General features: G+C 55.0%; 4 protein-coding genes across 4 annotated transcripts; 1 reads left to right on the top strand and 3 right to left on the bottom strand.

The window, feature by feature from the left end:
• Positions 1 to 578: 578 nt before the first annotated feature.
• On the bottom strand, positions 579 to 2,561 carry PTSG_10833 (uncharacterized protein). Its single transcript, XM_004988155.1, has one exon. It carries the CDS (start codon positions 2,394 to 2,396, stop codon positions 633 to 635), a length of 1,764 nt encoding a protein of 587 aa, XP_004988212.1. The 5' UTR covers positions 2,397 to 2,561; the 3' UTR covers positions 579 to 632.
• A 230-nt stretch (positions 2,562 to 2,791) lies between these two features.
• PTSG_10832 (peptidyl-prolyl cis-trans isomerase) lies at positions 2,792 to 10,035 on the bottom strand (the record flags this gene model as incomplete). The annotated part of the gene is made up of 20 exons (XM_004988154.1): positions 9,867 to 10,035; positions 9,586 to 9,688; positions 9,112 to 9,215; positions 8,831 to 8,929; positions 8,441 to 8,534; positions 8,097 to 8,199; positions 7,761 to 7,837; positions 7,426 to 7,492; positions 7,026 to 7,100; positions 6,683 to 6,763; positions 6,407 to 6,500; positions 6,038 to 6,175; positions 5,752 to 5,815; positions 5,463 to 5,540; positions 5,094 to 5,177; positions 4,110 to 4,194; positions 3,859 to 3,940; positions 3,608 to 3,681; positions 3,123 to 3,230; positions 2,792 to 2,938 (listed from the first exon to the last, which is right to left on the bottom strand). Exons 1-20 carry the CDS (start codon positions 9,913 to 9,915, stop codon positions 2,792 to 2,794), a joined length of 1,806 nt encoding a protein of 601 aa, XP_004988211.1. The 5' UTR covers positions 9,916 to 10,035.
• An 18-nt stretch (positions 10,036 to 10,053) lies between these two features.
• On the top strand, positions 10,054 to 15,733 carry PTSG_10831 (uncharacterized protein). The gene is made up of 10 exons (XM_004988153.1): positions 10,054 to 10,560; positions 10,863 to 11,324; positions 11,732 to 12,296; positions 12,575 to 12,641; positions 12,828 to 12,888; positions 13,398 to 13,487; positions 13,753 to 13,898; positions 14,251 to 14,362; positions 14,629 to 14,729; positions 15,025 to 15,733. The coding sequence occupies exons 1-10, from the start codon at positions 10,060 to 10,062 to the stop codon at positions 15,662 to 15,664; spliced, it is 2,745 nt and encodes a 914-aa protein (XP_004988210.1). The 5' UTR covers positions 10,054 to 10,059; the 3' UTR covers positions 15,665 to 15,733.
• A 127-nt stretch (positions 15,734 to 15,860) lies between these two features.
• On the bottom strand, positions 15,861 to 22,265 carry PTSG_10830 (uncharacterized protein). Its single transcript, XM_004988152.1, has 13 exons — positions 21,678 to 22,265; positions 21,384 to 21,492; positions 20,932 to 21,044; positions 20,562 to 20,619; positions 20,199 to 20,299; positions 19,769 to 19,952; positions 19,287 to 19,417; positions 18,526 to 18,933; positions 17,800 to 17,904; positions 17,196 to 17,490; positions 16,798 to 16,966; positions 16,552 to 16,665; positions 15,861 to 16,233 (listed from the first exon to the last, which is right to left on the bottom strand). The coding sequence occupies exons 1-13, from the start codon at positions 22,110 to 22,112 to the stop codon at positions 16,167 to 16,169; spliced, it is 2,289 nt and encodes a 762-aa protein (XP_004988209.1). The 5' UTR covers positions 22,113 to 22,265; the 3' UTR covers positions 15,861 to 16,166.
• Between the last annotated feature and the right edge of the window lie 55 nt (positions 22,266 to 22,320).

Below are 22,320 nucleotides of genomic sequence, written 5' to 3'. Positions count from 1 at the left end.
GAGAGAGAGAGAGAGTAAAGGTAGGGTAGGGTGGGTAGAAGCCAGAGACTGAAGGGACAACGAGGGGAAGGCAGCCCATTGATGGGTAGATACAAGAGTTTCAAACACACACACACACACAGACACAGACACACAAGCACACACACACACACACACACACACACACACATGCACCTCTTCTGTAGCGGAGGCTGCGCGCCTCAGAGCCACGCCTCGCGAGCAGCTTCAGCATGGTACAAGGTCGTTGCTTCTGTATGTGCTCCAGAGGGGATGAGTGCAGTAAGGTGGTGGGTGTGGTCGTTGTTGTTTGGGCTGTGGTGGGTCGTGCAAAATTTCAAGCACAGACAGGATTTTCCAGTCTCCAATAGATTGTTTATGATTTCAGCTAAAATTCTACACAGCCACCTTCTTCACAAGCAAGCGAGACAAACCTTTTTACAGAACACACACACAGCCACACACACACACACACACACACACACACACACACACATCACCACACACCCAACAGACCCTACACACAACTAAACACACACACAGCACACACACACACACACACACACACACACACACACACACACACACACACACACACACACAAACACCTTCACACACTCACACACCCAAACCTACTAACAAGGGGGCGGGCACGCGGTGCTGGTGGTGTCCACGCCGCTCTCCACGGAAATACAGTCGACCTGCCCAAAGGAGGAGCAGTCAAGCTGCGCCAAGTTGGTGCTGCCAAGCAACGAGACAGATGTGGCGCGAAACAGGGAGTGCAGGTCGAGATACCGCACGTCGTTGTTGTCGAGGATGAGATCATTACGCACCACGCTCAGGTTCGGGAGCGAAACGGTGGTGATGGAGTTGGTGGCCAGGCGCAGGCTGCCTGTCACCAGCGTCAGCTGTGGCGCCGCAAACACAGTGAGGACATGGTTGTCGTCCGCACTGAGCGTGCCAGCCACAGTCAGAAGGCTGGTGAGGTTGAGCGCGGTGATGCGGTTCCTGTTGAGCTGCAGGTCGCCACTCGCAGTGAGGCTGCCCAGGTCAACAGATGCAAGCATGCCGTTGTTGTGGATGGACACCTTGCCCATAACCCTCGACAGCGCGCCAAGGCGTGTGGAGTTGAGAAAGGGGTGATATGCCACAACCACATCCCCGCCAACCAGCTGCAGCTGTGCCGCCGTCAGCTTCGCCAGTCCAACACTGTTCTCAGCGTCGCGGCCACCGCCACCCAAGCCGGCGCCATCAGCCGTGGTGATTGCGTTGGAGGGTGCGCCGTTCTGCAGATCCAGTGTTCCGCCGATGTACTGCAGTGAACCCAGGTCCACGTGTGACAGCTGCGCGTTGCTGTGTACAACAACGTCGCCATACACGTGCGAGAGTTTGGGCACGTGTAGCGTAGTCAGGTTGCTGTTGTCGTTGATGATGACGTTGGAAGCAACGATACGGAGGGCGCCGAACCTGAGGGTCTCGAGGTCGGGGTTGTTGGTGATGATCACTTCACCGCCCACGTGCTCCACGCTGCCAAGGTCAAGCACGCGCATGTTGGGCACGCCGCTCACAATGAGCGACCCGGCAATGTGCGTCAGCGCGTTGAACCGGACCTCCTCCGTGTTCACGACCCTCTCGCCAACCACGGGACCATCTGCAGCGTCGAAGGTGATGTTTCCGTTCACACGGCGTAGCGCAAACGTTTCGTTGCAGCAGCAGTTGACCACGTGCTGCACCTCGCACACGCCGTAAGCCTGCTCAGGAGGAACAACGAGCTGCCTTGACAAGGCCCGGCTGCAGTAAAGAGTAAGCGGCGAGATGCCGCTGCATGCGGGCGGCGCCGCTGGCGTAGCAGCTAGTGAGTCGGCGAGGTTCTTCAACACACTCACTCGGGCATGCAAGTCGCCGAGCGTCGCCAGCACATCGACGCCATCGAGGAAGACAGTAGCCTCGCGTCCGCCGTGTGCGGCGTTCCCGCTGTCCAAGTGGATGTCACCGGGGCCACTCACATACATGGCGCCGTCACCGTCCACCCACACCATTGGGTCGTCACTGGGCTCTGGTGGCGCGGAGGACGAGGAGGATGACGAGGAGGAGGAGGAGGAGGAGGAGGGAAGCGGTCGAGCGTCCTTGCTCTTGCTGTTCGTCGTCTCCTCATCCATGCACGCGAACACGGTGCTGCTGCTGACGTCATCCTCACAAATGCACATGTTGGCGTTGGCAGCGTAGCTGCAGGTGCACCCATCTTGCTGCTCGCTGGCGCCTGGACACTGCATGCCGCACGTGGTCTGATCAACCACGCCTTGCTCCGTGCATGATGCTGCATCAACACCACCGCGTTCCACTGAATGTAGCAACTGCAAGCTCACCACAGCCACCACGAGTGTTAACCACGCGTGCATGAGTGGATGTGTGTGGAGGGGGGGGAGATTGTGTCGGAGGGAGGGATTGCGAGGACGTTGGAGGTGAAGAGAAGGTGGTGGTGTGCTTTGGTCTGTGTCGCTGTTGTGATGGTCACGTGGCGTCTTGCTTGCCTCGCCCCTCCACAAGCACAATCCAAACGGGCGTGATTGCTGAAAATACACGAATATCATTCACAAATGTTCATTTTCGATGGTGCACTTTTGAAAGAAGAGCAAGTGGCAGGTGCGATTGGGGCGTTTGCCAGATGGCACATACACAAACACACGCACACACACACACACACACACACACACACACACACACACACACACACACACACACACACACACACACACACACACACACACACACACACACACACAAAAGCACACAATCACGACTTGACGGTGATGTTGAGGATCTTGACGTCGTCGTAGGGCTTCTCTGTCTTTGGGTTTGTCTTGACAGTGCTGATTTGTTGAACCACTTCCATGCCTTTGAACACGCGCCCAAACACCGTGTGCTTGTTGTCCAGCCAGGGCTATCGTACAGCAACAGCACACACACGCGTTGACATCATGGAGGTGAGCAGGGATGCAACGCATGCGTGCGTGCGTGCGTGTGTGTGTGTGTGTGTGTGTGTGTGAGCAGAACCACGACGCAGTATCCTTGCCCAATGACTTCAACGTCGTGCACAGCACCGCTGTCATCAAGGGGAGGCGTACCGTGCGCACAACGGTGATGAAGAACTGTGATCCGTTTGTGTTTGGGCCCGAGTTGGCCATGGAGACGGTGTACGGCGCATCGTGCCGCAGCGACGGGTGGAACTCATCCTGATTGGTGTTGGAGACGGTGCGTGTGTGTGTGTGTGTGTGTGTGTGTGTGTGTGTGTGTGTGTGTGTGTGTGTGTGTGTGTGTGTGTGTGGTGGTCCCGTTTGGTCACATTGCGTGCGTGAAGGGCTCCGACAACCAACGCCGGAAGGCGTCGATATAAACTTGTATGTATGAGTCGTGTAGGCCGTGGAAGTGTCCGGATAGGTTGGTTCGCTGGTGTGTGTGTGTGTGTGTGTGTGTGTGTGTGTGTGTGTGTGTGTGTGTGTGTGTGTGTGTGTGTGTGTGTGTTTGGGGGTAGGGCAGGAAGAGGGTACATTTTGATCAATCAACAGTCAACAATATGTACGCACGCACGCACACACACACGGTCCCCCACCTCAAAGTCGTGGCCCCAGATGGACTCGCCGCCAGTACCGTCGCCAAAGGGATCGCCCGTCTGGATCATGAAGCCTGCATGCAGCCCGGGGAGGGGGGCGTGTTCGGGTGGTGATAGTGGAGGGTGGTGGTGGCGTGGATGGTCAGTGGGAGAGAGAAGGGACATGAAAGAGAGCGTGGCACAAGGCAGACAGACAGACAGACAGACAGACACACACACACACACACACACACACACATGTGCACACGCACCCTTGATGACGCGGTGGAAGAGGTGGTTGTCGTAGTAGCCGTTACGCGCGTGCGTCACAAAGTTCTCAACTGTTTTTGGACACTGCAAAGTTGGTAATCGTGATGGAGGTGGGGTGATCGTAATGGTGAGGAGAAGTGCGTTAGCACAGCAACAGCAACAGAAACAGCAAACACACGCACAACAGCAACAGAAACAGCAAACACACGCACACACACACACAAATACAAGTGCCAACACGCGTACAACGCACCTCGTTGGGGAAGAGTTTGATGTGGATGTCACCGAATGTGGTGTGGAGGACCACTTGTGATGCAAGCTTCTCCTCAGACATTTGCCTGCAGGCAAAGAAGACAACAAAATGGGAAGGAAGCAGAACAAAGAGGGGAGGGAAGTGAACGACAAAGAAAGAGAAAATGGCGTCGATGTGAGTACAACAGAGGCGTGTGCGTATGTGAGTGCGAAACAGCGCATGTAGATAATGAAAGAGCACATGCAGAGGCATTGTAAACTACGTGGAAAGACAACATGTTAAATAACACAACCGCATCTGGAACAAGGGGAAGGCAGGAAGGAAGAGGGGTGATGCAATGTGCACACAAAAGTCACTGCAGCGCATGCACCGCACACGCCATCTGCCCAGCCACTCCAACCCTTTGCCACCACGCGCGTCAATCAGCTGGCCCCTACGAGTCGTCAGGTATTGGCAGACCACCGCCACAACGGACGGTGGGCGCCACCTGGTACCATTGCGCCACGAATGCCCCTCACCAGCGTGCACACGCACGCACGCACACGCACGCAGACACACACACACGCACGCACACACACACACACACACAGAGTCAACAGTCAACAGCAAACAACACCACCGTCGCCATCATCACCACCAATGTGCAACATGCACACGTGATGGCTAGTGGCGTGGCGTGTGTTGCTGCTGCTGCTGCTGCTGCTGCGTGCGGTGGTTGTGGTTGTGGTGGTGGCGGCGCACGTGTGTGCGGCTGGTAGGGGCGGTGTGCGCGCAAGGCACGTGCTTCGCTTTGCCTCATCACATTGACAGCGGGGGCAGTGGGGGAAGGGGAGGGGGGTGGAGAGGATAGGGGAACCGAAACGCAAAGGGAAAGAAGGGACAGACAAGCACGAAGAAGCTGGTGGTGGTCTGTGCAACAGCAACACATCGCGACACCAACACCACCAACAGCAACAGCAACAGCAGCAATCGTTGGTGGTGTACCCTGTTGCGGCCATCTGTTCCTCGCGCGTCGGCTTCTCGTTGAAGCGATCGCGGCCAATCTCGCCCGTCCCGTGATCCGGCTCCCTGGCGGCGGCGGTGGTGATGATGTGGGTGATGGTGGTGGTGGTGATGAGAGATTATGGTGTGAGATTGGTGGTGATGTGAGATTGGTAGTGGGGGGGGGGTGAAGGAGGAACGTACATCGCCAGCACACCGACACACAGACAGACACAGACACACGCAGACAACCACACAGACACACAGACAACCACTGGACACACACAGACACACAGACAACCACAGACAGACACAGACAGACACACAGACACACAGACAACCACAGACAGGCACACAGACACACGTATGCACCTGCGAGAGAAGATGTAGAAGCGTTTCTTGTTGAGTGACGTGCACACGACCATTGGATCCGGCTCGTCCTTCTGCAGCCTGATCATGATGATGATGATGATGATGATGATGATGATGATGATGATGGTTGATGATGATGATGATGATGAATGACAGTATGCAAAGACACACACGCGCACACACAGGTACACGCAGATACACACGCACACACTCACACAGACACACATAGTCACACGTGTGTCAACAGCACGACAGCCGGTTGCTTCTCTTCCCGCGCTCTTCGGCTTACGTTGGGTTGTCTGCGAGCTCCATCTCAATCGATTTCACAGCAGATGTGCCGGTCGCCGGTTTGCCTGCAGGCAACGAAATCGCAATCAAGTGCAAAGGCAGGGAGGGCGGGGGGAGAACGGTGAGGTGATGGTGCACACGCGTGCATACACAGAGGGAACGCACACAGAAAACGACAAGCAAGCATCCCCTATTGCTCTTTCAGCCATTGCTGTACCTCATCCCACACCAACACTATCGACCATCACCATCATCACCATCGCCATCATCATGATCATCATCATCACCTTGGTAGAGGTCGACGGAGATGAAGCGGATGGTCTCGGACGCGCCAATCACGCGCACGCACTTGTTGGTGACAATGTTCACCACCTTGATACCCAGCAGCGTCGCGTACAGCAGGAAGTTGCCCGTCTCATCAAACACTGTACCGGCCAGTCAACACACGTGGCGTGCATGAACAGCGGTGAGTTGGGGGTGATGGTGATCGGTAGTGGTGTCGTGTGTGTGTGTGTGTGTGTGTGTGTGTGTGTGTGTGTGTGTGTGCGGTCGGGGGAAGAACGAGCGTGTAACGTGGCGTATGGTTCACACGGTGTTTTGTCCAAAGAATCAAACCAACACCATCACCACCACCACCACCACGACTCGTGCAGCACCTGCGTTTGCCTTGCTCGCGTGCGGGGACTTGTCGAGTTCGCGCTCGGATGCGACGCGCCGACCAAACTCCATCGACGACAGCAGCGGCTTGTCCTGCAGTCAGAGGGACGGGGGCAGTCGGGTAGTGGTGGTCGGTTGGTGGGTTGAGAGTGGTGAATTGGTTGGTTGGGAAAGGTGTGGATGGAGAAACAGCCACATCCGGGCATTCACACACATCACACACGAATGCATTCACACACATCACGCACGAGTGTATTCACACACATAGCACACACCTGGTTCTTCTCTGTGTAGTATCCGAGCGACTCGTCGTACACGCGCAGCAGTTTTCCCGTCACAAACTCAAACACGCGCACCTGCCACGAACACAGACAGGTACACACGCACACACATGTACACAAACATACATGTACATAAACACATAACAAGCATGTAAGCATGTGCATGTGCATGGATACGCACGCGTATGGATGATGGTTGGAGGTATCGGTGAAACAACAGAACGGCGGTGAACAAGCAGTAACGCAAGATTCACACACATACACACACAAACACACATGCGCGCACACATGGACACAAACATTCCTTCACCCATCACGACATGGGCACGCTGAGCACCTTGTGATCCGATGCGGTGACGACAAACTTTGAACCATCAGGCGCAAACCGCATCTGATACGGGCGCGTTTTCGCCTGAACACACACACACACACACATGCACACACATATGCACACATGCACACACATATGCACACACATGTGCACACACACACACACGTGTACATATACACAGGAGATATAACGCATAGGTTAACACGTGTAACTACGAAAACACGAGCACAAAACATGTGCACACACACACACACACACACACACACACACACACACACACACAAAGAACCATACATGCAAACGTACACATTGACACACACCACACCACAATACACCACACCACACGATATCACACCACACCACATCACACCACATGGGGCACATGAGTACGGGTGCAGGGCAGGACCTTCATGAGGTCGAAGAGATCTGTGTCCATCTTCGATTCAAACGCCACCGCCTTGGGCATGCCAAAGCTGTTGGTGATGATGATGATGATGATGATGATGATGATGATGATGATGATGATGATGATGATGATGATGATGATGATGATGATGATGATGATGATGATGATGATGATGGAGAGGAGGAGGTGGTGGTGGCGTTGCATAAGCAGATGGAAGGAAGGCCAGATGGACTTTTGGGTGAAGTAGTTGGCGAGTTGGTGGTCGTGCAGTGCAGATGGTTGCGGGGGGGGATGAGCACGACCAAAGATGTATGCATGCATGCATGATAACTCACTCGTCCGCCTGGCCTGCCCAGTACTCGATGATGCCCATCTCGTCGCATGACACCGCCGCATTCATGCTCGGGTTGTACTGCACACACACACACATATGCGCGTGGATGGATGATTATTAGATTGATGGGTTGCGCAGGCGGGGTGTGACTGGTGATATTTTGGACACGCGTGCAAAGGTGCACACACACACACACACACGCACACAGATGTACACACGCACACAGATGTATACATATGTACACAAACGCACAAACACACACGCACACAAACGCGCGTTACACTTCCTCCCACAGCCACTCTGCCATTGCCATCACAGAGCGGCAATCGCCACCAACCCTGATGTCGACAATTGGGGCGGTGTGGAAGGTGAGGGTGGTGATGGGGTCGCTCGTGCCCGCGCCGTTCAGCACGCGAATCGTCGAGTCACCCCGCAGCCCGCTGCGCAAAATCAAGGTGGGGGGGGTATGTTGGGGGATGGGTGAGTTGGTCGGTTGGATGGATGGAGACGGGTGAAAGATGAGCTAAGTTGCATGGTGATGAATCGTGTGTCTGCACAAACACGCAAACGCAAACACACAAAACTTTACACACAACCACAACCGCAAACACAATCATCACAATCACCATCACACCACCACCACCACCACCACCACCACCACCATGCAGCAGAGTGACGGACCAGGCGATGAGGGACACGGCGTCGTGTTGGTTGTGGACCCATTCCAGCGTCGTCGGCACCTGTCCATCATCAAGCTGTATCATGTTCACCATGTCTTACAACAGCAGCAGCAATAAGCAATGGTGGTGTAAGGTAATGTGGTGGTGGTGGTGGTGGTGGTGGTGCATGTAGCACAACGTGGTGGTTAAGGTGTCAGCACGCCATGAAGAGTGTATAGTTGTCAAGCACACGAGGACGTGGATCCCGACACGTGTCGGGCCAGCTGCACATAACGCCATCCCCACATCCAATACAGTCCATGACCATCAGCATCAACAACACCAGGGACAATAGCAACAACAAAGATAACAACACCAACACCACCACCACTACCACCACTGCGTCTCTCACCGAATGTGGGCACGTCGTAGACCTTGATGGTGTTGTCTTCTGCGCCCGTTGCCAGCAGCAGCCCGTCCGCACTCACAGCGGCAGCCGTGATCGCTCCTGCTCGTGGCAATGACGGCGTTGGTGGTGGTGGTGGGAATGGTGGTGGCGATGGTGAGAAGAGGAATGGAGTGATCAAAACGCACAAAATGATGCACGTAACACATCACAAGCGTCGCACATATCACACACCCCAGCACAACCTAACACTCCCCCTCCCGTCGCGTGTGTGGCGGGCGACTAACCGAGATGGGCCTTGAAGTGCTTGACAAACTCAATACCGCCCTCACTCTTCTTCTTCCAGAACTTGAGGTGCCCGTCCACACTTGTCGTAATCACAAAATCCGTCCTGCAGGCAAGCCGATGTGAGCGAGTGTAAGCGTGCGTGCGTGTGTGTGTGTGTGTGTGTGTGTGTGTGTGTGTGTGTGTGTGTGTGTGTGTGTGTGTGTGTGTGTGTGTGTGTGTGTGTGTGTGTGTGGTTTAGTGTGTGTATGTTGTGTGCGTGCGCGTGTGTATGTGTGTGTGTGTGTGTGGTTTAGTGTGTGTGTGTGTGTGTGTGTGTGTGTGTGGTTTAGTGTGTGTGTATGTTGTGTGCGTGCGCGTGTGTATGTGTGTGTGTGTGTTGAGGTGGGTCTTCGCGAAGGTAGCATGATCGTGGGAGCAGCTGTGGCGGGCACAACGGCAGCATGGAGCTGCACGCCCACAGTGCTGCCACTTACTTTGTCACAATGGCGTCGAGGATGGTGTCACGGTGCATGTAACTGATTTCATAGTTGGTTGTGTTGGGAATCTGCTCCAGAAATAGCTTCTCGTGCTTCAATTCTGTGTAGCATTGGGTTGGCAAGCCACACACACACACACACACACACACACACACACACACATGTATACATAAGCATGGGATGGGGGCAGGATTCAAGGTGTGAGCAACCAGACGTGTGGCGAAGGTGAGTGTTGAACACCGCCATCCACTGCAGGACAGAACGGTCATCCCACTCACCACGCTTCTTGCGCTTCTTCTTTGGCTTGTCGCTCTCAGGCACGGGCATGGGGCCAAAGTCTGGAAGTGCAGGGCGCGGAGAAGTGGAAGTGCAGGGCACAGAGAAGCAGAAGCAAGATCAAGCGAGTGAAGTTGTGAGGCACACACACACACACACACACACACACACACACACACCAGGATGATCGTTTGTATGTGTACACGCTCACATACATACACGCAAGTATACACACACGCGCGCGCATGCACACACAAGCATGCATATGGACATGCAAGTATACACACACACACACATTCACACAAATGCACGCACACCCACACGCACATGTGCCAACGCACCATCATCACTTTCGCTGTCACTGCTGCTGCTGTCGCCACTGCTGCTGCTGCTGCTGTCGTCCTCTTCTGCGCGCCGCTTGGCGCTCTCCTCCTTTTCCTGGTTGTTCAACGTCTTCGGCGTGAGAAACTGAAACACGCCAAGCTGGCTACCGACAGTAGCACAAGCGATCATGCACGCCACCACAAGACACCACCAACACCAACACCAAACACAACCAGAACAGCAGCATCACTGGACTGGATCCCACCTCTTTGCGAGAGCTCATCTTTGGTTGTTGTCGTTTGCCTGTCGTTCGCGGTTGTGGACGATTTGTGGATATTTTCAACAAATTTTCATCACCCACGAGCGCAGCAAGTGAGACAACCCACCACGTGTTTGCTGTGTTGTGCGTGTGTGAGAGAGAGTGTGTGTGTGTGTTGTGAGTGTGTGTGTGTGTCTGTCTGTGTGTCTGTGCCTATGTGTATTGTCTGCCTGAGTGTGCCTTCGTCTCTCTATCATACACACACACAGTCACTCTCTCCATCCATCCATATGGTTTTTTCGTGTCTGAACGCCCGCTTTGAAACTGTACTTACACCTCGATATCCGTCTTTTCCCCTTCTTTCGCTTCCCTCATCGCTGTGCTACATTCCCAAACAAACGGTCACAAACTCCAGAAAGCAGAGATGGCACGAAAGTATCGCAAGTCGCGCACACGCGCATCGCAGGAGGACGACGCCGCCGCAACTGCAGCAGCAGAGGCGATCGCAACAGAGCAAGCCGTGGAGCAGCAACAGCCCACCCTTGATGCCAAGCCCAAGCAGCCGAAGACAAAGAGCAAAAAGCAGAACAGGAAGCAGAACAAGGCCAGCAAGAAGGCTGAGGATGACGAGCAGCAGGTCGATGCTGAGCAGGCTGCCACTGCTCCTTCGACCGAGGCCAATGGCAGCGACGCCAATGACGGTGGTGACATTGGTGACGACGGCGCTGGCGACAAGACAACCGACGATGGCGAGCCGACGCACAAGCGCGCCAAGCTGACGCGGAAGCAGCGAAAGAACAGGAAGAGCAAGAGGAGGATGAAGAAGCTTCGCAAGAAACAGAAGCACCATCCTGCCCTTCTCAACTTCAAACCAGACGTGAGTCGCCATACTCGCGTCACACGTGCGAATTGGGGGAGGGGGGGGGGAAGAGAGCGCGCTTGTGTGTATGTCTATCTGCCTGTCTGTGTGTCTGTCTGCTTGTGTGTGTGTGTGTGTGTATGTGTTTGTGTGTGTTTGTGTGTGTGTTTGTGTGTGTGTGTGTGTGTGTGTGTGTGTGTGTGTGTGTGTGTGTGAGTGTGTGTGTGTGTGTGTGTGTGTGTGTGAGTGTGTGTGTGTGTGTGTGTGCCCACATGGGTGGGTTACTTCTCTCGCCCCTCCCCCCCCCCCCCTCGCCCTCTGTTGATTCACATCCCATTCATCCCAACTCGCTCCACTCATGCATAACTTACCACCACCCATTATCATCCCACTGCCCCCCACCCCCTCTCCCCATGTGCCCCCAGGGTGCCGGCATTGTGGGTGCACTGTACCCGCTGCTGACTGCAAACGAGCTGCGAACACGCAATCTTGGCATCCGCAAGGCGCGTGCGTGGCTGAAGACGCACGCGTACTCTGCCGTGCCCATGGGGATTGACGCCCTGCCCCCACTCGAATACAGCACGGGTGTTGGTGCCGACCAAGATGATGATGGTGATGGTGATGACGGTGATGATGGTGATGAGGAGAGTGAGGCGATGGGTGGTGCTGAGAGTGGAGACGATGACGTGGATGAAGAAGGCATGGACGAAGAGGAGATGATGCAGGCCATGATGATGGAGAGCGATGGCGAGGATGAAGAAGGCTACGACTACGACGGACCTCATGGTCCTGGTGTCGGTGATGATGGTGACGATGAGGAGGAGGAGGAGGAGGATCGCGAGAGCTACAATGCGGTGACACGGCGCGAGATGATGAAGCTGTGTGATGGTCTGTTCTACACCATGTGGATGTGTGACAAGCCCGTCCCCCAGGCACAGCTTGCCCAGCTGCTTGCCGACATCATGCTTGACATCAAGGACGTTGATCTCGGTATGGCGCATGGGAATGATGTGGGGGGCAGGTAACAGGGGGCTAGGGAAGCTGTGTGTGTGTGTGTATTGTGTATGTGCGTGTGTGTGTGCGTGTGTGTGTGTGTGTGTGTGTGTGTGTGTGTGTGTAGTGTGTGTGTGCGTGCACTGATGGAGCCGTTCAACTCACGTCGTTGCCATTGGCTGATTGCTTCACCACCACTCATCACCTTGCCCTACCCCTCATCACTCATCACATCGATGGTGCCATCCCCCGTTGGTCCACCGTGACACCTGCAGCGCTGCTGTATGCGTCGTGCTTCTACGCCGTTTTCGAGCAGAAGTGGGGCGGCGTTGACCGATGGAGGTGAGAGGCACACAAGACATGCATGCACACACAATTCAATGCATACACACACGCACGCCTGCTCACCTGTCCATGTGCGCATGATAACGTGCCTGTGTACTTGCTTTGCTGCCACTCCCATTGCACGTTCTCCATCACCCTGACGCATCACGCATTGTCCATGCACCCCGCCCGCCAACATGACAGGATGAACAAGTTTTACGACCTGCTGTCTCGCCTGACAAAGGCCGTCTTCCAGTTCTCTGTGGTGCGTTTGGTTACGTGCTTGCTGCGGTTGCTGCTACGACAACTGCTGCTGTTGCTGCTGCTGCTGCTGCTGTTGTTGTTGTTGTTGTTGTTGTTGTTGTCGTCGTTGTCTGTGGCTGCTGCTGCTGCTGCTGTTTGCTGTCATCTTCACCGTCTCTGTTTCCATTCACACATAACACTACCTGCCCTCCTCATGACGTGAATTCTTCCACACATGCATCCGCCCTGACATGCACTTTCCTCCTCTTCCCTTCCTGACACATGCACGCCACCCTGCGATTTCCAATGTACCACGCATGCCACCGTGTGCGTGTGTGTGTGTGTGTGTGCGTGTGTGTGTGTGCGTGTGTGCGTGCGTGCGTGTGTGTGCGTGTGTGTGTGTTTGTGTGTGTGCGTGTGTGTGTGCGTGCGTGTGTGTGTGTGTGTATGTGTGTGTGTGTGCGTGCGTGCGTGCGTATGCCACCGTGTGTACCATACATGCTGTCGTGTTTATGGTGTGCACGTGGACAGCTGCGCCATCGCAGTGAGCCCGGCGATGTGATTCAGGATGTCACCGCGATGTTTGCGCACGGCCCGTTCCGATGCAACCGCAACCCACAGGTCAGGGACAGGCAGAGGGAGAGCGTGTGTGTAGGGGTGTGTGTGGATGGGTGTGTGTGCGTGTGTGGGGGTGTGCGTGTGTGTGTGTGTGGGTGTGCATGCGCGTTTGATTCAATCGTGCTTGCACATATGTGACTTGGCGTGCTGCTCGCTGCCTTGTGTGCACCATCGCTCAATATGAATGGACGCCTTCCCTCACATGTCACCACCACCCCTCACCACGCTCACCACCACCACGACCCCGCCACCACGACCCCGCCACCAGACGAGCCTTGGCCCCGTGATGCATCTCATTGGCACATTCACGCCGACGCTGGTGGCGGCCGCCTCGTTGCTGTCCGTCTCCATCCCCGCACCCATTGTGCACGAGTACCTTGACCTCATCGTCACGCTCGTCAAGTACCACCCAAGGTGCGATACGATATGTGTGGCGGTGGTGATTGTGATTGCGGTGACTGTGGTGATTGCGGTGGTGGTGGGGAGGTGGTGGTGGTGGTGGTAACAGTGCGCTGTCAGCCGCTATGTTGGAGTTTGCTGTATACTTTCTTTGTGTTGGTGTTTGTCACAAGTGCTGTTGTTCTGCCGTTTCTTTCCCGCCACAATTGGCACTCGCTCACACCCAGATCCATCCACCCCACTCATGTATGCATGCATGCATGCATGCATGCATCCCACCATCCATCCATCCATCCATCCCACCATCCATCCATCCATCCATCCCACCGCCCAACTCCACGATGCACCCCTGTGACGGGATCAACAGCAAGCTGCTGCGCGGAAGGCTGCCTGGTGTGTTTCAGGCCACGTTCCAGCACAGCCAACTTGTGGACATGCAGACGGGAAAGAAGCTGACGGCCAAAACAAAGCCCTTGCAGGTGTGGCTGCGGTGCTTGATGCTTGGTGGTGGTTATGGTGGCTGTTGTGGTTGTAGCTTTGTGCACATTCACCCCTTGTGCTTGCGCGCCCGGATGTCGCGCCTGTGCTTCGAGTACGTTGGTATGCGCGTGACTCTCTCAAATGGAGCAGGTACACCCTCTCATATCTCCTTTGCGCACACACATGCTCACACACACACACACACACATGGTCTCATTTCGTGCATTCCCATCTCGTCGTCCCCCTCCTTGCGCGTGTGTGTTAGCTTGATCCCGAGGCGTTGTGCGCGACGTTGTTTGAGGAGGCGACGACGACTGCAAACATCCACGTACCGCGACGCAGGGCCCTCTACAAAATTCGCCGCTCGTACGTGCACAAGCTTGACACGTGATCACGTGATGGGTGATGGGATGATGGATGATGGATAATCATCCGCTCATGGCTGCGTGTTGTTTGTGCCGTGAAGTGTTGTGTGGTGCAGTTGTGTCCATGTCCATTTGCGCGAATGTCGGTTGTGTTTGCACCGTTGTGTTACCCCTCCCCCCAAACTGCCATTTCCATCAGTCATCCTACCTTCCCTCACACTCGACCAACCCCCTCCCCCCCCCACTCTCCCTCTTTCCCCTCTCCACCATCACATCATGTGCAACGAATGGCACAGCATCGTGCACTTATCTGCGCGCCGAAAGGTGAAGGTGAGCAAACCCACGCTCGCTCTCAACGATGGCGATGACACAAACGACACCGCCGCCACCATGATGACCAATGATGATGGTGATGATGAGGGGGAACATGAAGTGGAGGAGGAGGAGGATGGTGATGATGATGGTGATGATGATGATGATGAGATGGAGGAAACAGCAGCAGCGATGGCAGGTGCTGAGGAGGTCGAGGAAGAGGAAGAGCCCGTGAAGCCGACAAAGAAGGGCAAGAAGGCCAAGCAGGGCAAGAAGGCCAAGCAGGGCAAGAAGGCCAAGCAGGGCAAGAAGTCCACCACTACCACCACCAACAACAACAACAACAACAACAACAGCAGCAGCAACAGCAACAGCAACAGCAACAGCAACAACAACAGCAACAACAACAACAACAACAACAACAACAACAACAACAACAGCGCCAAGAAGGGGAAGACGAAAGGAGGAAAGCAGAACGGGAAGAAGAGTGATGCTGGTGCCCCAACGCCAGCCAAGGTCACTGCCAATGCCGGTGACCGTGAGGGTGCTGCGCAGGAACAGCAGAAGAGGAAAACGAGGAAGAGGGGCAAGAGCACACGAAAGGGAAAGAAGCAGGAGCAGTAGCAGGCGTGAGGCACCAGTGATTTTGTTGTTGTTGTTGTTGTTTAAGTTGTTGTTGTTGTTGTTTAAGTTGTTGTTGTTTAAGTTGTTGTTGTTGTTGTTGTTGTTGTTGTTGTTGTGTGTGTGTATGTGTTCCCTCTGCTTGTCTCTTCAGGTGCGTGTTCGTGTGTTCTCAGGGTCTCTTGCATTGGCGGTGGAGTGGTGGGTCGAGCGTTTAAGATGAGTGCAAACGGGAAAGTAAACACAGGGACAACACATGCTCACAAAAACACGCGCACGCGTGCAGTCACACAAGAGGAAGGCAGAGCAAGAAGGCAGAACATGGACACAAGCAAATCGTGGCGTCACATCAACACACGTTTTACGAACAGCGAGACATGTGTTGTGGGTTGCATGGGTGGTGCACAAGTAAGTGCACGGGTGCGTTGACTGAGTGCAAGTGCATGCATGGGTGATGGTGGTGCTGGTGATGGTGGAGTGTTGGTGGTGATGGTGGAGTGTTGGCTCAGAGCCAGTCCGGGTTGAACGGGCGCATGTCGTCATCGGAATCGTTGAAGTCGTGACGCGCATCGCTGTCGCAGCAACAGCAACACGAACACACGCGAGGTGGCGGCCAGTCAAGTGGTGTGACAATTGTGCATGTGTGTGTGTGTGTGCATGTGTGTGTGAGTGTGTGTCGTGCATGCTGTAACAAGCGAATCACTGGATGACCAACATCGCCACCTCTCCAAGAGCCACACAACAATGCACCCAACCACAATCAAAGCGCGCGCGTGCGCGCGCGCGTGTGTGTGTGTGTGTGTGTGTGTGTGTGTGTGTGTGTGTGTGTGTGTGTGTGTGTGTGTGTGTGTGTGTGTGTGTGTGTGTGTGTGTGTGTGCATGCGACTCACTTGACCAGGGAGGCAATGAGCGACTTGCGGCGCTTGCATCCCAGATAGACGAGCGCAAGCAGAAACACGAGGATGAAGCCCCAGTTGGCCCAGTAGTAAATCAGACCGAGGAACCTGCAGAGAGGAGGTGGCGGCGGCGGTGGTGGTGGTTGAGCGTCAACAACAGCACCGCATCCACATCAAATCCACATGCATCACGCAACACGCCTTCCCCCTTCCTGTCCCCAATTCCAACAGCCCACTGACCACATGTTGTAGAAGAATGCGTGGAGGAGGGCAGCAACGCGCGTGGACTTGCACGCTTCGTAACGGGCACACTCAAAGCGGTTGGCGTTGGTCAGGTCAAATACGGCGCCATCGACCGTCTTCATCACCGTCTGAATACAATGGTTCACCTGGCTCTCCTCGTAAATGCCTGCAGGCAACCATGAAATGATAGCGCAGTGGTCAGAAACGAGAGAGTGTGTGTGTGCGTGTGTGCGAAGGGGGACACACACATCGCAAGCACATTCACATTCGCACACACCATCGCACGCACACACAAACATACACACACACGCGCACGCTCACACACACACACACACATACACACATACACACGCGCGCGCAATCCTTCACAAACACACACTCACACTTCCACTCACCAACGTTGAACAGGTACTGCGTGCTGTTCATGTTGTCCGTGACATAGTACAGGTACTGCGGGGCGGAAGTGTCACAGAGCTTCGCCGTGGTGTCTGGGATGAGCGTGGCCGTGACGTTGGGGTTGGTTTTCTCGTTGTACGGCTCCACAAACGGGAACTTCTGGTTGCCGTACGTGATGTACTGGGGCGCGAGCGTGAGCAGCACAATGTTGATGAAGAGGAGTGTGAACGTGACGATGGTGGCCAGGAACAGCAGCGCCTGTGGCACCGTGCGTCCACGGCGAATGTCAAACATCTGTGCAGCGCAGCAAACACAACCCATTGGTTGCGAGGAAGGGTGTTTGGTGGTTGGCGTTGGGATTGGATTAGGAGGAGGGGTGAGAAGGAATGAGAAGGAATGTGGGACTTGGGAGTGGGGAGTGAGGGGATCGTTGGAAGGGTGGTGATTGTTGTGGTTGAAGAACGTAAAGGGGAGGAGGAGGAGGCACAAGCAGGCCGTGTGACAAGTAAGCAATGCAATTGAGTCCTCACACACCATCACCACTCTACCCCCCGTCACGCCCACCGCCACGCCCACCACCACCACCAAAGTCGCGATCGTCACCTTGAAGCCGCAGAATCTGACGCCCATGGAGCGGACACCCGACATGGTGGCGGCGAGGAAGTAGTACACGACCAGCACCAGCACCACGTAGTCCAGCGGGAACACCTGCATGGTGCATGGGAGAGGGGGGGGGAGGGGGTGGAGGTGATTTGGGGTGTTGCGGGATGATGGCGTGCATGATGTGAAATAAGAGTACCAAGCGCGCAAAGAACAGCACACACACACACGCACGCACGTTAACAAAAATGCTTCATATTCCTCCTTGACTCCCGTCTCTTCCCTCTACACCCATAACACACACACACACACACACACACACACAAACACACACTCTCACACAAACAAACACAAACAAACACACACACACACGCACACACACACCGCCATCCGAGCCCGGGCACAGTAAATGTGGTCAACACGAGCTGGACACGGTCGACAATTAGTATGGAGCATGGCCGGGCATGTCTGCAATTGACGAATGGCGCTGGCGGGACGCATCCACTCTTATCGCTACTGGTTGCCTGATTGGTCGCTAACGCCCTTGTTGTCGTGATGCAAAACGCCCGGTAGCGTTTTCTTGCTTGTGATAACACACACACACACACACACACACACACAAACACACACACACACACAACAAACACAACAAACACACACACACACGCACACACACACGCCCATCACACACACACACACACACGCGCGCGCGCGCGCGCAACAGCGCACCGTCTGCATGGCGCGGAGGGCGACGTCGAGTGGGTTTGGAACGCGCGGGGCGGCGTGGCTGTACCCGGTCTTCCAGTTGAGATGCTGCTGCGTGATCTGCAGCAGCTTGTCGCCCGATGTCATTGTCAGCGACGTCACGATGAAGATGGAGATGAGCAGGAACACAATGCCAAAGAGGAACTCAAACGGCCGCAGCACAGTGGCAATGCGAGAGAGGCACCCCTTCTCGATGCGGCCCGCACGCCTGTTTGCGCGCTGCAACACGTCTGTCTCGTGGTCCATCTGCTCCAAGAGGCGCTGGTCGCGGCGGGACATCTTGTTCTTGCGGCGGCCGCTGTACTTGCTGCGGATGTTCTGCGACTTTTCCTCGTTCAAGCGGATGCGAGACTCAACATCATCGCGGTCGTCCTGGTGATTTGTGGGGGGGGGGGTATCCGTTGTGTAAGTTGCTGAATAAAGAAAGATGGAGACACAGAGGACAAGGCACAGACACACAACACATGCACACACACAACACACACAACACATGCACACACACAACACACATACACACACAACATAACACCAACATCAACACCAACACCAACGCCGACAACACCAACACCAACACCAACGCCAACGCCAACACCAACACAACACCAACGCCAACGCCAACACCAGCACCAACACCAACACCAACACCAGCACCAACACCAACACCAACACCCACAACACCAACACCAACACCAACACCAACGCCAACGCTAACACAACACCAGCACCTTGTTTGAGAGGCGGGAGCGAATCATGTTGAGGGGCATGGCGACCATCCCGACGCCCGTGTAGAAGATGAAGTAGAGAACGCCGACCACCGTCAGCAGGCCAACGGTAAACGAAATGGCATTCGCGCCAGCTGCAAGTTCAAGATGGATTGGTGGTGGTGGGAGAGGAAGGGATAGGCGATTGAGAGGGAGGGGGTTGGCGAAAACAGTAACGAAACACGTGAGTGACACGCGTGGTGGGGTTGCAAGCACGACGAGGACACACGCTAGGAATGAACGCCACAAACACAGCAAGCCAACGCCACGAGCACAACACGCTAACACCAAGAACACAACAAGCCAACACCAAGAACACAACACGCTAACACCAAGAACACAACAAGCCAACACCAAGAACACAACGAGCAACACACCACCACCCATACAACCACCACGCATACTACCACCGCCACTGCCACCGCCACCACCGCTGATTGACTGACAGCTCTCTGTGAGTGCGCGCTCGGCGTATGTGGCCCTGCACTCCGTCCAGTCCTTCCAGTTGGTGGCATTGACGACCTCCGAGCACGAGTCGCCGCCGGACGAGATGGCCAGTGCGCCAATGAGGACGATGATGCCCATCACCACCAGCATCCCAAACGTGTACATGAGCGACTTGCGGAAGCGCTGGTTCAGCGGCGGCGGTGATGTGACAAAGGGGAGAGGGGTTGATGGTTGGTGAGGGATGGGGGATGGATGTTGCGGAAGGATGATTGGCGCATTTGTTGCGGGGGCGAGGTCGGTGCTTAACCCAACTCACACACACACACGCGCGCACACACACACACACACACACACACAGAGACGCACACACACACACATACACACGCAGAACACCCCCCTCCCCCGCCTCTGGACCGCACTTCACCCCACCTTGCAGCACCCTGGGCGGTCGATTTCGTCCTTCTCCTCAAAGTGGAAATACGCGAGCGGAATGATCAGGAACACAAACAGCATGATCAACCCGTACGCAGCTGTAGTAAAGAGGGGGGGGGAGGGGTTGCATGTAGGTATGATAGCGTGTTGATGTGTGTGAAGGTGTGTGAAGGTGTGTGAAGGTGTGTGAAGGTGTGTGTGTGTGTGTGTGTGTGACATATGACAGAACATCTGGAGAGGGCCTTGATCATTCAAATTAGAGCAAGCGGGTGAACACAAAGGGGTCCAGCACAGTGGGTGGCACGGGGGGTGCAAAATGCCTGCAGGCAACACGGACACCGCCCTCGCCCAATGGCGCACCGTAGTAGGCGTATGTGACGGAATCGGTGAGGAAGGTCTCATTGTCGAGTGCCCATTGCTAACCCGGCGAATATTCGATGATGGTTGATCGTGATGATGGTGGTGGGTGATTGTGGTGGGATTGTGAGGTGTGATGCAACGAAAAGAAATTCTGGGAAAGTCCGGACAATGAACAAGAGCAGCAGCACACACACACACACACATTTACACACACACACATTCACACACACACACATTCACACACACACACACATGCACACACACACACATGCACACACACACACACATGCACACATGCACACACGCACACACGCATGCACATTCACAGTCACAATCAACGTGGTGGTCTATCCTCAATCCCGCTCCTCACCTGCCAAGTGCCGTCGCCGTGCTTGAACTGGGACGTGAGATACACATCCACGGGCACGAGTGTCGAGCACAGTAGGGCAGACGCAATCGCAAGAATCGTCACAACCGTGCTGCCTGCAAGCACAAGAAACGCACACACACGTGCGTGTGTTGTCATGCATGAAAATGCGTCAATGACCACGTGTTAGCCGTGATCGCGAATGAAAAGGTGAAACGGATGGTGTGTGTGTGTGTGTGTGTGTGTGTGTGTGTGTGCGTGTGTGTGTGTGCATGTGTATGTGAGTGTGAGTGTGAGTTTGTGAGTGAGTGTGAGTTTGTATGTGTGTGTACGTGTACATGGTTATGCTAATGCGTGTTGCCCCGTAGCCCATGCACACACACACGCACGTGCACACGCACGTACACACGCACACACACACATGCACTTCGCTGTGTGCATGCGTGCGTTCGTACCGAATTCCTTCTCACGGCGGTGCTGGTAGAAGCCGACAAACATCCACGCATACACGATGCAGACAAAGACGATGACGGTAAACGGGATCCAGCCTTTGGCGAGCACGGCCTGGTGAGGGAGGGAGAGAAAAGGAACGGGAACGGAGGAGAGACAAGGTAGGGGGAGGGAGGGGTGATAATGTGATCGTTTCACGGTGAGGAAACGGCACATCAAAAAGAGCTTGGTGGTGCGCCTCGTGACCGTGCACCATCACATCTTGTATTTGATACACACACACACGCCAGCAAACTCACGCTTTCGATCTTCTCGTGTGCGGGAACGGTGGTTGTTGGCGGCGCAGCAGTCGTGGTACCATTGCCGCGGGGTGTTGTCGTTGGCGTTGTCGGCTGTGCTGTTGTCGTTGATTTCGCTTTCGTCGTCGGTGCATTTGTCGTCGTTGACGACGAAGACGAAGACGAAGATGACGACGATGATGATGAGTGCGTGCTTGGAGCACTAGTTGGAGCATCAGTCGTGGCGTTGCCGGTCGTAGTGTTGGTGACCGTTGTCGTCGAAACGGTTGTCGTCACAGTGGTTGTCGTGGATGTACTCGTCGAGTTGGTGGAATTGTGCGGTGCCGGAGCTGGAGCAGTGGAATTGCCGGTGGCGGTGACCATGCTTGGTGCAAGCGCACACATGACCGCAAGGCCCACCAAAAGGGCTGCGGCCACGAGGCTTGTGGCTCGCATCGTGGAACGTCGAGTGTGTGGTGCGTGGGGCGTGTGCGGAGGTGGTGTTGGGAAGAAGTATTCTCTCGGGTGGTTCTTCTGTTTTGGAGATGATCAACGACAAAAGCAGGAGGAAAATCAAAACAAGCGTGTGAGCGTTCGTGTCAGGGTGTGTGTGTGTGTGTGTGTGTGTGTGTGTGTGTGTGTGTGTGTGTGTGTAGGTAGGTGT

The sequence above is a fragment of the Salpingoeca rosetta genome (genome assembly GCF_000188695.1).
Source record: "Salpingoeca rosetta unplaced genomic scaffold supercont1.37, whole genome shotgun sequence".
Lineage (NCBI taxonomy): Eukaryota > Choanoflagellata > Craspedida > Salpingoecidae > Salpingoeca > Salpingoeca rosetta.
This window is presented reverse-complemented; position numbering and strand designations above follow the sequence as displayed.